General features: G+C 46.9%; 1 protein-coding gene across 3 annotated transcripts in view; it reads left to right on the forward strand.

Moving 5' to 3' along the window:
- The first annotated feature begins 7,649 nt into the window (after positions 1 to 7,649).
- Positions 7,650 to 14,747, forward strand: part of HECW1 (HECT, C2 and WW domain containing E3 ubiquitin protein ligase 1) — a 498,317-nt gene continuing 491,219 nt past the window's right edge. For 2 of the 3 annotated variants that reach the window (XM_075315148.1, XM_075315147.1), the window contains exon 1: positions 7,650 to 7,883. Coding sequence is in view for 2 of the 3 variants with exons in the window: in XM_075315147.1 (XP_075171262.1) it covers positions 7,851 to 7,883 (33 nt within the window). In the remaining variant the exon portion in view is untranslated. The remainder of the gene's footprint in view (positions 7,884 to 14,747) is intronic. The other variant, XM_075315149.1, reaches the window with a different exon arrangement.

Here is a 14,747-nt window from a genome sequence, read left to right on the forward strand (position 1 = left end):
GTTATCACGGATAACACACGGAGAACACACGTAGGCAATAAACATGGCTCACGGAGGGCAAAACGCACCTCTGACACGTCCGTGAAAAACGTGCGTGGTTTTTCGCGAACGTGTGATAGAGGCCTAACACTTAGCATAGGATGAGATGGAGTTTAGTATATTGAGCTTATTACAGAACAGTGCAGGTGGTAGTAGTTATCCCTTATTATAAGGAAGAGTTCAGTATACTAAACTTATTACTGGACAAGGCAAATAGTATAAGATGAGGAGGAATTCTGAATACTGACCTTATTATAGGACAGTACAGGAAAGGGAGTAGTATTTATATATTATTATAACATCAGAAGGAGTTCAGTAGATTGAGTTTATTATGGGACAGGGCAGGTAGTTATCTCTTAGTACATAGGTGGAGAACCCATAAAATGCATTGGAGTAGTTCAGTACAGTAAGCTTATTACAAGTCAGGGAGGGTTATTTGTCCCTTAGTATTAGGTGAGGTGGAGTTCTTTAGAGATTATTATTCGACAGGGCAGGTAGTAGTAGTTGTCCCTTAGCATTAGGTAAGGTGGAGTTTTGTAGAGATTATTACAGGACAGGGCAGGGAATAGTAGTTGTCCTTTATCATTAGATAACGTTGAGATTATTACAGGACAGGGCAGGGAGTAGTAGTTGTCCCTTAATATTACATAAAATGGAGTTCTGTAGAGACCATTACAGGACAGAGCAGGGAGTAGTAGTTATCCCTTAGTATTAGGTGAGGTGGAGATCTGTGGAGATTATTACAGGACAGGATAGGGACATGTAGTTGTCCCTTAGTATTAGAAGGTGGAGTTCTGTGGAGATTATTACAGGACAGGGCAGGGAATTGTAGTTGTCCCTTAGTAATAGGTAAAGTGGAGTTCTTTAGAAATTATTACGGGATAGGGCAGTGATTACTAGTTATCCCTTAGTATTAGATGAGGTGGAGTTCTGTAGAGATTATTACAGGACAGGACAGGGAATAGTAGTTGCCCCTTAAGGTCCAGTCACATATAACGAGATCGTTAACGAGATCGTTACTATGTCACAGTTTCCGGATCATTGTTAAATCGTTGGTGAGATCGTTGGTGAGATGTCACACAGTCATTTTCCCAATGACTTTAGTAACAATGCAGCGACCTGTATAACGATCTCATTGGTCGTTGGGACCCTGTCTCACAGCAGCTATGTAATGATTCCGACCTCGAATAGGGGCGTAGTATTTGGCGCTGTAAGCCATGTAGGCGTGCATATGCGTCGCCTTTTCCACACCCCTCCGCTCCGATTGGTGGCCAATACTGCGTTCTGATTAGGCGGCCGGCCTAGAAGGCAACTTTGTATCGCTTCATCCTTTGTCCCTTTTTGAGCCTTGCTTTGAGAATAGAACCTGCGACTCCACCCAGATTAATTCATACTTTGTTCCCGGTTGCTTGCTTGCTTTTCGGATCGAAGCTGGATCTGCATCCGGATTCATCCCTCCTTCGTTCCCGAGTGTTTGCTTACTGTTCTCAGCGCCAACCAATCAGTGCAGAGGGGGCGCGGAAAAGGTGACGCAACTACATGCCTACGTGTCACACTTTAAGTTCTCATCTAGGTCATTAACGAGATCGTTGGTAGGTGTCAAACATACAGATCCATCCTGCCCAGCAGGACTCCAATGAGCAAAAAATGGCCCAGGACATTCAGCAACGACCAACGATCTCACAGCAGGGGGCGGATCATTGGCACGAGTCAAATATAATGAGATCGCTGGTGAAGTCGTTGTTTTGTCACAGAAACTGTGACGTAGCAACGATGTCGTTAGCGATCTCGTTATCTGTGAAGTGGCCTTTAGTATTAGATGAGGTTAAGATTATTACAGGACAGAGCAGGGAGTAGTAGTTGTCCCTTAGTAGTAGGTGAGGTGGAGTTCAGTAGAGATTATGTGACGTCCCTGCGGTACCCAGGTGTCACAAAAACAAGGTAACAGCTCGGGTCCTACATGACTGTGCCAGTCATTACACATACACACCAGCACACCAGGACATGTACACTCACAACCAGGGTGGGAGACCCCCTTAGAGCCAGATAACAGGGCTGGGCACTGTTAGATAACAGGCAGCCAACTGGGAAGGGAGGGACCAGACCTGGGGGAGGAGAGAGTGACCTGGGAAGTGTTAGGGAGTAGTCTGCAGTAGGAAGTGAAAGAGGAAGGGTGTCAAGACAGACCAGAGACTCTTGAGATACAGAAAGGAAAGTGAGGAGTAAGAAAGCCGGCTGAGTGGTAGTAAAGAGACTGCAACGACCTAAGTAGTAAGAACAGCCACTCAGAGGAGGAAAGTAGCTGCAGAGCGAGAGAGCAATCCCCAAGGACAGAGGGATCCTGTGGAGTGGACATCCAGGGCTCACAGTACTTTGCGAGATATCAGCAACAAAGAGGGGAACGGGATATATTCCCTTAAATAGTCCAAGCTGCCTGCGGCAGGACCCAGACACCAAGAGGACCTCCAAGTGCTCCACGCCAGGGAGGACCCGCATACACGGAGTGCACAGGTGGAGTGGCACCAGGTTTGCAGGCACAGCCATCAGGACTCGGGTGCACCTGGAATCCAGTACGTCTCCAGGGCATAAATCCAGTGAGTAAAAATCATCAACTGCACTCTCTGTCTGGATTGCTTCATTGCCGCGCGCCTCCACGTTAACCCTTTACCTACCCCTAGGGAAAAGCCCTGCTCTCGGAGGGCTCCACCATCCACGCTGCCCCCATCCATCATCCCCAGTGGGAACCCGCACCGGTGGCCCTATCATCCCTGGCCGCAAATCGCGAGTGGCGTAGTCAGACTTTTTATTTTATTTTTATTTTTCATTTAAAACTGGTTGACGGTGCCCCCGGATCCGGTACCCCTCGAGCCACGGACCGATGCCCTGATGCATCCCTTCACCGATGTTCCTGCTCTCTCCTCCCTCCTACTCAGCTAGAATAATGTGGCCATTTCATTTTGGTTGCTTGCGCGGTTCCCTGCTTTGCTGCACTACCCCTCACGTGTTGTTTGGTCCTCTCCTGTCCCATACGGCCATCCACGTGTGTTTGGTCCCTGGGTCGCAGGCCCTGAGCTTGTCCTGCTGGGTTCCTGGTTAAAGCCTAAGGTGCGCGTGTGCTCACTTTCCCCTCTTATATTGGGGCTGTGTGCACACCTTGAATTGGTGTCCCCAGCATATGGCTGGGAGACATCTGGTATAAAAGTTCCTCTTCCCTGATGGGCGGGGTCAAGCAACTGCCTTAGGTTCCATAACCTAGCCTTGTGTTGATCCTGCAAGTATGTCTGGTCTCCCCGTATATACCGTATTTTTCGGACTATAAGACGCACTTTTTTTCCCCACAAATGTTGGGGGAAAGTGGGGGATGCGTCTTATAGTCTGAATGTAGGGCTGCGGGGAATGAGGGTGTTGCGGTGGAGCGGGTCATTGGCGGCACGAGCAGGCTTGAGCAGCCTGCCTTGACCACGTGGACCCGCTCATTTAATATCCACGCCCATCATCTCTCAGCGCTGAAGCCAGTGCTGACAAGTGGGCGGGGTGATGGGCAGGGAATGCGCGCATATTAAACAGCCTGCCCGCATGATCACCCCTGGCAACTACAGCCTGGAGTGATCATGTGCGGCTGTATTCACTGCCCCCCGTGCATCATCATCAGCGCGGGGTGCAGTGAATCAGTATAACTCACCGGCCCCGATCCCTGCAGCACCGCGATGTCCTCCTGTCCGTGCTCATCGCTGTGTGCACGTGTCCACACATAACCGGCACAGTCAGGAGGACATCGCGATGCTGCAGGGATCGTGGCCGGCTCCACACTCCAGCGTTGCTGCTGACATAGACAGGAGGAGGAGCGATGATGCAGGGAGTGAGGTAAGGTGAGTATGAACAATTATTTTTTTTTTATGTGACACAGGATGCAGGCCGTATACCAGAATGAGGGCGTATAGGAGGATGGGGGTATATTATGAGCAGGATGGGGGTATGGGGGTATATAGCAGGATGGGGGTATATGAGCAGGAATGGGGTATATAGCAGGATGGGGATGTATAGCAGGATGGGGGTATATAGCAGGATGAGGGCATATAGCAGGATGGGGGTATATTATGAGCAGGATGGGGGTATATGAACAGGATAGGGGTATATGATCAGGATGGGGCTATATGAGCAGGATGGGGGTATATAGCAGGATGGGAGTATATGAGCAGGATGGGGATATATGAGCAGGAAGGGGGTATATAGCAGAATGGAGGTATATAGCAGGATGGGGCCATATGCCAGGATGGGTTATATAGCAGGATTTGGCCATATGCCAGTATATAACAGGATGCGGCCATATGACAGGATGGGGTATATAGCAGGATGCGGCCATATGCCAGGATGACGGTATATAGCAGGATGTGGGCTATACCAGGATGAGGGACATATACTGTATATACAAGGCAGGAGGATCATTACCAGGCTGGGGTACCTTAGTAGAGAATTTGGGAACATTACCCCCATAACAGTGTCAGCAGCAGATCCTCGCCCCATAACAGTGTGTCATGACCACATTTTTTGCTTAAAATTTTATTTTCCCATTTTCCTCCTCTAAAACCAGGGTGCGTCTTATGGTCCGAAAAATACGGTAGCACCAGTTCTGTCTGTAATTAGTGCTGGTATGCTGATGTCATCCCTTGACCTGTCCTGTCCATGTGTTCCCCTGGTACAAGTTTGTGTCTTGTTCCTGTATTCCTGCTGTTTTCTGTACCCGAAACCCTGCTGTGTACTGTTCCTGTGAATAAAGTCCTGTTTGTGTTTTAAACCTGAAGTCCGGAGTTCCTGCTGATGTGCAGCCCCACAGGTGTAGTGTCGGTGCATTACCTTCAGGGACTCCACTCGGCTGGATCCTGTCACAGGTAGGAGATCTTCTTCTTGTCGTGACGCCACTCTCAGTATTGCGGCCAGTAGGGACCGCCACTGCAGGTTGAGGGACGCCTGGGGCTGATGGTGAGTGCAGTTAGTTGGAATAGCCTCCTGAGAGTGAGGCAAGCCCCAGGGCCCTGTGTAGGTGCGTAGAACCACAAGGCGCAGAATAACTCCACACAGGCAGAATGTCTTTCAGGGTTTTTACTCACTTCAGGTGGCAGGGTGAGTAACCCGGGCGTAGCTGGGATGAACCAGGCGGGAACCAGGTATCCTTCAGGCTGACTTCTGATGGTGACTACCAACTCGCCTTCCTTAGCCCTTGGTGGTTTGGGGTAACCCCGACTTTTAGTCCCTATGGGGGTCACCCAGGGAAGTTGCTGAAGCCTCACTCCCCTTCGTTTGCCGTTTGCTTGTGGCCTGGACCAGCTCACTCCAGCTGCTTGCCTCCTGTGAGCTATGGGCCCTAACTGTGGCTACGTGGCTGCGGCTTTTGTGGTGTTGTGGTGTGGGCTTTGAGGGCCCCACACCGGCAGGTTTAGCAAGGAAAGGTGGATCTATCCCCGCTCCGGGATCTGCCGCCCGTTTGGGCCTGGTTCTCCCTAGCAGTCTCCTTACTTCCCACTCTGTGCTCTCTCTCTAGCTGGAGATGGGTTTCGGGTAGCACTCCTAGGTGACCGTTCTCCCCCGTCGGTAGCCACTGCGCGGACGCTGTCAGACTCCAGCAGCCCAGGGGAAGGGGTCAGCTCTCCTTGGAGCTCCCTGGACTCTGCTCTGAACCGGCTCACATCTGGGACCTTCACTCCTGCTCCTGTCAGAGCTTTTACTTTCCTGCTCCTCACTCCTCCACACTCTGCTGCAGACTCCTGTTAGACTGTTCTCTCCTCCTCCTTTTCCCTTTTGTGCCTGCCTACGCCACCTAGCAACCAGACTCTCTTACCACACCCCTTGAGAGGAGATGGAGGCTTTTGGCCCCCTCCACTATTCCAGTGGAGGTGAAGGCTTTTCCCCCTCCTGGGATCCCCAGGGGTCCTCTCAAAGGTACATGTGTGAGACCTGATCACTATGCGCCTGTGTAGTCACACCTCGGTCAGCCTTCTGGATTACCTGTATTGTACTGTCCCCAGCATGGGTGCAGTACTCAGTGGTGCCTGACCAGGTCAGGGGCGCCACAGTGTTCCTGCACCATCCTGCTGCGGTCCAATCCTGCTGTGCTTGCACTACCATGCTGCGGTCCAAGCCCGCTATGCCCGATGTCTGGTGTCAGATGACCTCTGCCCGATGCCTGGAGCCATGCCTGATGTATGGTGTCTGACGACCTCTGTCCAATGTCTGGAGCCTTGCCTGATGTCCGGTGTCAGAGGACCTCTGCCCGATGTCTGGAGCCATGCCCGATGCCCGACGACCTCTGCCCAATGGCTGGAGCCTTGTCTGATCACTTCCAGTGTCTTCTATCCTGTCTTCCTGTCTGTTTCTGTGGCCAAGACCAGCCAGTATCTTTGTTCTGCCCTGTATATGTTCCTGTGCCCTGGGATCAGCCTGAATCCCTGATTGTCCTATTTGAGTTCTTAGGGGTACTTTGCACGCTGCGACATCGCTACTGCGATATCATCGGGGTCAAATCGAAAGTGACGCACATCCGGCGCCGGTAACGACATTGCAACGTGTAAAGCCTAGATGCGCCGATAAACGATCGCAAAAACGTCGAAAATCGGTGATCTGTGTAGCGTCGGTCATTTTCATAATGTCGCACTAATAGGAGATACGATGTTGTTCCTCATTCCTGCGGCAGCACACATCGCTGTGTGTGACACCGCAGGAGCGAGGAACATCTCCTTACCTGCCTCCACCGGCTCTGCGGAAGTAAGGAGGTGGGCGGGATGTTTACGTCCCGCTCATCTCCGCCCCTCCACTCCTTTTGGCCGTCTGCCGTGTGACGTCGCTGTGACGCCGCACAACCCGCCCCCTTAGTAAGGAGGCGGGTCGACGGCCAGAGCAACGTCGCAGGGCAGGTAAGTGCGTGTGAAGCTGCCGTAGCGATAATGTTCGCTACGGCAGCTATCACAAGATATCGCATGTGCAACGGGGGTGGGTACTATTGCGCTCGGCATCGCTAGCCGATGCTAGCGATGTTGCAACGTGCAAAGTACCCCTTAGTCCATTACTGTGTCCTGGGACCAGCCTGTTCCTGACCCATTCCTGAACTGTACTGTGTTCCAGTCCTGTCTGACCTTGCCTGTGCCACTGTCCTACTGTCACCTAGTCGCTGCTCTGCTGCCACAGTCCCTGGATGCCGCCCTTCCCTTGTCTGGGTGGATCCGGGTCCCCCCTATGGTCCAGTGGGTCCACCTCACCCTTGGGATGTGCGCTATCCTGGCACTCGCCACCTCATCCCCCCGCGGTGAGCCTGACAGTGGAGTTCTGTAGAAATTATTACAGGATAGGGTAGTGTAGTGTCCCTTAGTAGTAGATGAGGTGGAGTTCTGTAGAGATTATTACAGGACTGGACATGGAGTAGTAGTTGTCCTTTAGTATTAGGTGAGATGGTGTGCAGTAGAGATTATCAGCTCCATTCAGAATAGATAGATATATTTCTATAGCGGGGGCTCTATATAAGGCTCGCAGCGGGGCAGGTAGTGGTGGACCCCAGGGCAGGAGCTGAGGGGAGGAGAGGAGGAGGGCCAGGGGAGGACCTGGGAGCAGGCTGTGGAGAGTGGAGGGAGCAGGGAGGGGGCAGTGTGCGGCATTATTATAGCACATCTGCTGCCTGTGCTGGAATATGGTGCGTATATGACAAGGATTGCTGCACACACACAATACACTCATCTACAGGAGAAGCCCTGGGATCCTCCATTCCTGCTGCAGCCATGACTGGCACGTGCTGGATGTAAGCCCTGAGCCTGGCACAGTGGATTATGATTTATTCTGCCCGGGCACTTATCATTCAGGTACAGTACCCTCTGCTGACTGTGTGCTAGGCCGTGCCTTTTAACCCTTTGTTGTCACAGGAGCAGGTCTCCAGCCTGATATTGTGTGTTCCTGGTAGTAAGCGGGCTAGCAGTGTGTGCCTGGTGTTTGCCATGCACTGCCTTGCCAGGCATGTAATGCACAATGCGGCTCTGTCCCACTGCATGGAGCATGGAAAGTCTGTGAGTGGCATTGAATGGTGTAAACCGATTAGAGGCTGCCTGGCCCCCTCCCTCTCCTGCTTCCTTTGGGTTGCTGTATCCATCAGCACAAGCTAGGATGCTATAGGCACAATGGCCTCACTATACATTGGCAAGTGGTCCATATGGGTGGCTCATATGCTGCTGGCCCAGGCATTAAACAAAGAAAACCTGTGTGCAGGCTTCACTGGTGACAGCTGTGTCTTAGCATGTGACACTCGGCTTCATGAGGAATAGCAGAGATGTATAGCTGCTCACCCTGGGCTGTGATGCCATATGCAGCAGGCTTGGCTTTATGGCTGCCTTGTATGCTATGAATGTGCCATTGCAGGTGCTGCTGCTACCAGTGGGCACTGTGAGGTGAATGTATCTGCAAGTAGGAAGGTTGGGTGCTGAAGGAGATCAGCACTGGACAGCTCCCCATACAGCCCATGGCTGTGCCCTCTGAGGGTCCTGAGAAAAGAATGGGTTAATAACATGGGATAAATGCCCAGAAACTAAGGGGGGCCTGAGAGCCAACCTGTATGCTGCCTTATGTATACTATACAGCAGACTGCCTCTTCTGCAAGCGCCATGCAGGCAATGATACAGGAATCTGCAGTGAACCAAGGCTCAGTGCAATGCATGTGTATATATGTATATATCTGTATACATATATATATCGAGCTATAAAAGCAATCATGCCATTCATAACATAATCTAATTTATATAGGGCCTTGCAAGGTCAAAGTGAAAAGGCGTGTATAAGAAACAATGCAAGGACAAAAAGGAGTTAAGAGAGTTCAGCACAGAGAATAATACATTATGGGAATGAATGGAAAGAACTTTATTGTATCGGCTGGATGTGATTGCAGTCATGGATTAGCTGGTGTGTTTTCATATATCTATATAGCCACCTATACATGCCTAACATAAACAGGAAGTTTCATATTTGGGATACATTCATGCAGTAAAATATAAATATATATATATATATATATATATATATATATATATATATATATTATATTTGTTCAAGCAAATCAACTTTATGATTGAAATATATATATATATATATAGTAGGTATATTAGTATAGTATAGTATATATAGTATACTTAGTATATATAGTATATATAGTAGCTATATACATTATATTAGTATAGTATAATATACATACAGTATATACACACTTATATATATATGTATATATATATATATACACACACTTATCTCTCTCGCTCCATATATATATATATATATATATATATATATACAGTATATATATATATATATATACATATTTATAGGGACATATATGTTTGAAGCACACAGTTGATTTGCTTGAGCAATATTGTATCCTTAGAGCAGCCTATAATGTATGCATATCCTATCCACAGGGGAGGCTAGAGTATATTAAAGTTTTAAATCCATTTAGGAGCTTAGTGCGCATGGATCAATTGACATACCCTCATAAAATGTACATGTTTGTATATGTACATACTGCATTCATAGAGCAGTTAATAAATATTTTTTTGCATGCACAAAACACCTTATATGCACATAGCACGCCAATAGATCAGCCTATATGTAGCATCCAAACATCAGACAATGTGTATGTATAAAAAATAAGGAATAACGTTTGGAATACCATTCTAAGTCTGAACTGGGTGCAAAAACCTAAAAAAATCACTATGGGGAGATAAGGTATGCACACCAGTGACTATGTAAGGGGAATTCCCCTTACATAGTCACTGGTGTGCATACCTTATCTCCCCATAATGTGTATGTATAGGCATCAGAGTCTATATGTAGCATTCAAACATCAGACAATGTGTATGTATTGGCATCAGAGTCTATATGTAGCATCCAAACATCAGACAATGTGTATGTATTGGCATCAGAGTCTATATGTAGCATCCAAACATCAGACAATGTGTATGTATTGGCATCAGAGTCTATATGTAGCATCCAAACATCAGCCAATGTGTATGTATAGGCATCAGAGGCCTATATAATATATCTTTATCCAGTGTACAGCTGATATATTCATAGACGCCTTAGTAAGTAAACTGACTTCTATCTACTGTTGTAGAACTGTACAGCATTTCTCTGTTTAGTCTACACAATGCTATTAGGATAAAGAAAGAAATAATCCTAAATGGTTGGCATCAATAGTCGTGGCCACTAACTTAGGTGCTAAACTCTCTTACAAAGCCTGGTCTTGTGTAATTGAATAAACTACTGAACGCAAGTCTTACAAGAGGCGGTTCATTGTGATGTGAGTGATTGGATGTAAAAATTCAGAAAAGATTAAAATCTTTAAATACATTCATTTGTGGTTGAATATCTGCGTCTTACTGGGATAACATCTGTGTCCTTTCATTGCCATCTGACACTACATGGGTCACAGAGCACAGGCAATGATGCCACAATTAGTAGATGTTTTATTGTCCTCCTTATTCAAGATGTCCGTAGCAGGTGGCCGTCTCTAATCTGCCAACTTGACCCAAGATTACAGTGGTTGCTGCACTTTTCCTATTAAATAAGACCATTGTTCTGTTATTTGGGATTTACAGCAGGAAGCGTTCAATGAATCGCAATATTTCGCACAATCTTCCCTATTGTGAAGTTGTAGCTCTTCACAGCAGGTACATTTATAAAGGAGGAATATGTGATGAAATCTGTTTTTGCATTTATGTAATAAAAGTGATTCCCCAAAGGCTATACCTACTGTATATAATGAAGGTATATTATTTATCTGCTCTGGATTTATAGACTCCATATAACATTAAGTGACTTTTTTTTTAGAAAATAGTGTGTGTAATTTCCATTCCGGAGACCTTGTGTGTATAAATAGTTGGCTTGTTTACCCACATAAAATCCATAGTCCGTGTGCCCTGTTTGTCTATAGTCGGTGACAACAGTAATCCTAGTGCTGGTTAAAATTGATCATTCCTATAGAAAAATCATCAATATCATTTGTGCAGTAATGTTGTCATTGACGTTTCCTCCTGAACTGCATCACTGATACCATTGAACTTGCATTCAGTATATGGTGGAATATGTACAATAAGTGAATTGTTAATACGAGCCATCCAGTGCTGATAACAGTGTTTCTAATCAATCATCGATCAGTGGTTTATCAAATTGTAACTTGTGTATAGGTTAAAAGCCTATGGAGCATCATGTGATGTCATCACTATAAGACTCATGACTAGGCTAAAATGGGATTCACAGCATTGTAAGCACACTCTGACTTGTGACCGGCACGCCAACCCCAGTTTCATGTCATTAAAAATGTAATTATTCTGTGACCATAAAAATGGTGCACTGTAGTCATCACCTTGTCATCTCTGAACCCATAACATCTGACTAGTTATTACAAGATCGCGCAGCATTAATTTTCAATCCTATGCGAGATCTTGCCGTAAGTAGTAAGTGTAATATACTAACAGGGGAGCCGGAACTCCTGGTATATGCAGGGGGGCGATGAATCCACTAGGTGTCACTAGCTCCACCTGTGGATCCATCGAGGAAAGTCATGCCAGCCGAAGTCAGAGATAGGAGATCACACAGTACCAGGGAGGAGGCGGAGTCAGAGTCAAGGGAGAGCCAGGTCAGAAGCCGAGAGGTATCGTCAGGGACCGGAGGAGAACTATATCGGAGTCAGTAACAAGCTGAGGTCGTGAGTCGGGAGAGCAGATAGTAGTGGAGGAACACAGAGACGGAACAACAGAGAAGGGGCCAGAGAGAGAGAACGGGAGACAGGGAGGACAAACGCAGTCAGGAGGACGGGAATCAAGGAGGACAGAGGCAGTCAGGAGGATGGGAGTCAGGGAGGGCGGACGCAGTCAGGAAGACGGGACTCAGAGAGGACGGACGCAGTCAGGAGGATGGGAGTGAGGGAGGACGAATGCAGTCAGGAGGACGGGAGTCAGGGAGGATGGACTCAGTAAGAAGGTCGGGAGTCAGGGAGGGCAGACAAGGTAGACAGGCAGGATCAGGCAAACTTACAGGGACCAGCGAACACACTGCAGAGCAGAACTATAACTGGCGCCGATCCGATGGAAATGACACCATGATAAGGCTCTGTGATCCTGGAAACTAGGCACCGAGGGATAGGCTCCTCCTACCGGCCATACTCTAGACAACACCGACCGCCAGAACAGGCACTGATGACAACTCTGCAACAGCAGAGATAAACATGAATCTTGACAGTAAGATCTTACAGGTTTCAAAGTTATGGCTGATTGGTACATATAACAAAATACCTACTAAACACCAATGAGCTATGATATTCAAAGGGTTGTTGAGGACTAACATATTGATTACCTACCCATAGACTATGAGATCTGGAGGATACGCTGCACCCTCATGGTCAGCTGACATCTGTTTTGGCAGCAGCCGAATGTATGGAACACCACATGGAGCTCTGTACGTTGTTTAGTGGCCACTGCAGACTGGCTCAAACAAATAAGGAGATAAGCTGTGGTACTTGAAGGTGGCCACTGATCAATGCATGGAGCTGTGGTGCTCTTCTATTACATCTGGCCATTACGACAGCAGATGAAATCTCATGTAGGGTCAGGATTCCGTACCTCACTATATCACATTGAGGACCTATCCTACAGATAATTCAATATCTTAGTCCTGGACAACCCCTGATAAGTGAAGAGACTAGTCGTTATCCCATAAATGTCCCACTTGTATAAATATCAATGAAACTTGGGTACCCACAACTCTATCACTGGTTTACTAATAGTCTTTCATTGGACCATTTTAACAGTTACTTACAGTATAATTACCCCACGATACATCCCAGATGACCTGCTATTTTGGAGGTGATCTGACACAGTCACCTAGTCATCAGAATTTGGCCCTTGTCATAGTCACTCAGATCCTTACAATTGTGTACTTTGGGGGGCTTTGAGAACATCACCTTCAATAACTGACTATTCACTTGCTATCTAATATATCCCACTCTTTGACAGAAACATTTGTAATGAGATAGTTAATTTCACTTATTTTACCTTTTGACAGATTTTAATGTAATGACACATGAATGTACAAACAGTATCACCTGGTATTTGCAGTAAAAAATAGTTTAAAGAGAACTTGTGGACTACATGGTACCGAGACGGCGAAGCTGAACATGAGGATTTATGGGTTTATTAGAAAACATCCAGTATAACATATATTTTACTCATTGAAATCCCTGGTGGTTTTATGTATATGATTCCAGTGGGTGGTCCCACTAGCGATTAACAACTATCTCTGCATGCACAGTTATAAAGGAAAACTGTCAATCACTGAACAGGATTGCCCACTGCACTCATTTTATCTGAGAGAGATAATTTAGAAGTGCAATAACTAAAAACCTAAGAAAAAACTCCTAAAAATACACAATTTATTTAATCAGTATTAAAACGGGAAAGGAATCCCAACATCTATCAAATTTACAAAGGAATAAATATCCAAGGAGTACAGGGGAGGGGCCTATCCCTAATATCACCCTGAACTCACACCTTCCTTGCCGCAGAGGTTGGCACCCTAAAAGCCTATGCCTAAAGGCGTAGGCTTTTAGGGTGCCAACCTCCGCGGCAAGGAAGGTGTGAGTTCAGGGTGATATTAGGGATAGGCCCACTGCACTCATCCATTTAAATGCGTCTTGATATGAACACTTCAATACTCCTAGGACTTTTAGTTAGTCAGTGCATGCCAGTTGTCTGTGGTCTTTACGACGTCTTCTTGGCTGTCTGTGATTTCAATGGTATTCAGACTTTCCAGTAACTTTGGAGTTTTGTCTACTACCTGTTCCCGGTGTTCTAGGACCTTTTTTATGTGTCCACCTGTGGCTTCCAGGTCATTTCCTGTCCGTCTGCAGCTTTCATGGCATTTAGACTTTCTAGTTACTTCAGAGTTTTTGCTACCTGTCTTCGGCCTCCAGGATGTCTCCTGGCTGATTGTGGCTTTTAGTACTTTGGCTATCTACTTGTCTGTGTTTTCCAGGACCTGTTTGTCTGTGGTCTTCAGGACGTCTCCTGTATGTGACTTCCAGTTCTTCAGCTACCTACTTGTGTTAGGTTTCCAGTATCTTGGCTACATGTCTGTGGCCTCCAGGACATCTCCTGGCCGGCTGTGGCTTCCAGTTCTTCAGCTACCTACCTGCGTATGGTTTCCAGTAACTTGGCTACCTGTCTGTGGCCTCCAGGACCTCTCCTGGCTGGCTGCAACCTCCAGTTCCTTATCTACCTGCCTGTCTGTGAATTCCAGTTTAAGTCTGCCTGCAACTTTCAGTTCTTCAGCTACCTACCTGCCTGTATATTCCAGTGTTTCAGCTGCATTCTCCCGCATGCTTCATGTGCCTGCTAGAATGATGCCTGTGTGCCCACCCAGACCTTGGGCTTTGAGGATTCATCTCACCTAGTGAGAGCCTAACAGATATCAGGAATTTCAATGAATAAAAAGCAAGTTTTACTGAAACTTTTCTCACAAAAAGATATATCAATCTTATGAGCTCCTCCTCTATAATATCCAGCCTGGAGAGGATCAGATATTATTAGCATGACAGGTTACCTTTAAGCTATATTAAAAGTGTCCAAAGTTCACTTTCCATTGTTTAGAAATGTTGAATGCTATGCATGGAATTGTTTGAGACCTTTTTA

The sequence above is a fragment of the Anomaloglossus baeobatrachus genome, chromosome 6 (genome assembly GCF_048569485.1).
Source record: "Anomaloglossus baeobatrachus isolate aAnoBae1 chromosome 6, aAnoBae1.hap1, whole genome shotgun sequence".
In the NCBI taxonomy this organism is placed as follows: domain Eukaryota; kingdom Metazoa; phylum Chordata; class Amphibia; order Anura; family Aromobatidae; genus Anomaloglossus; species Anomaloglossus baeobatrachus.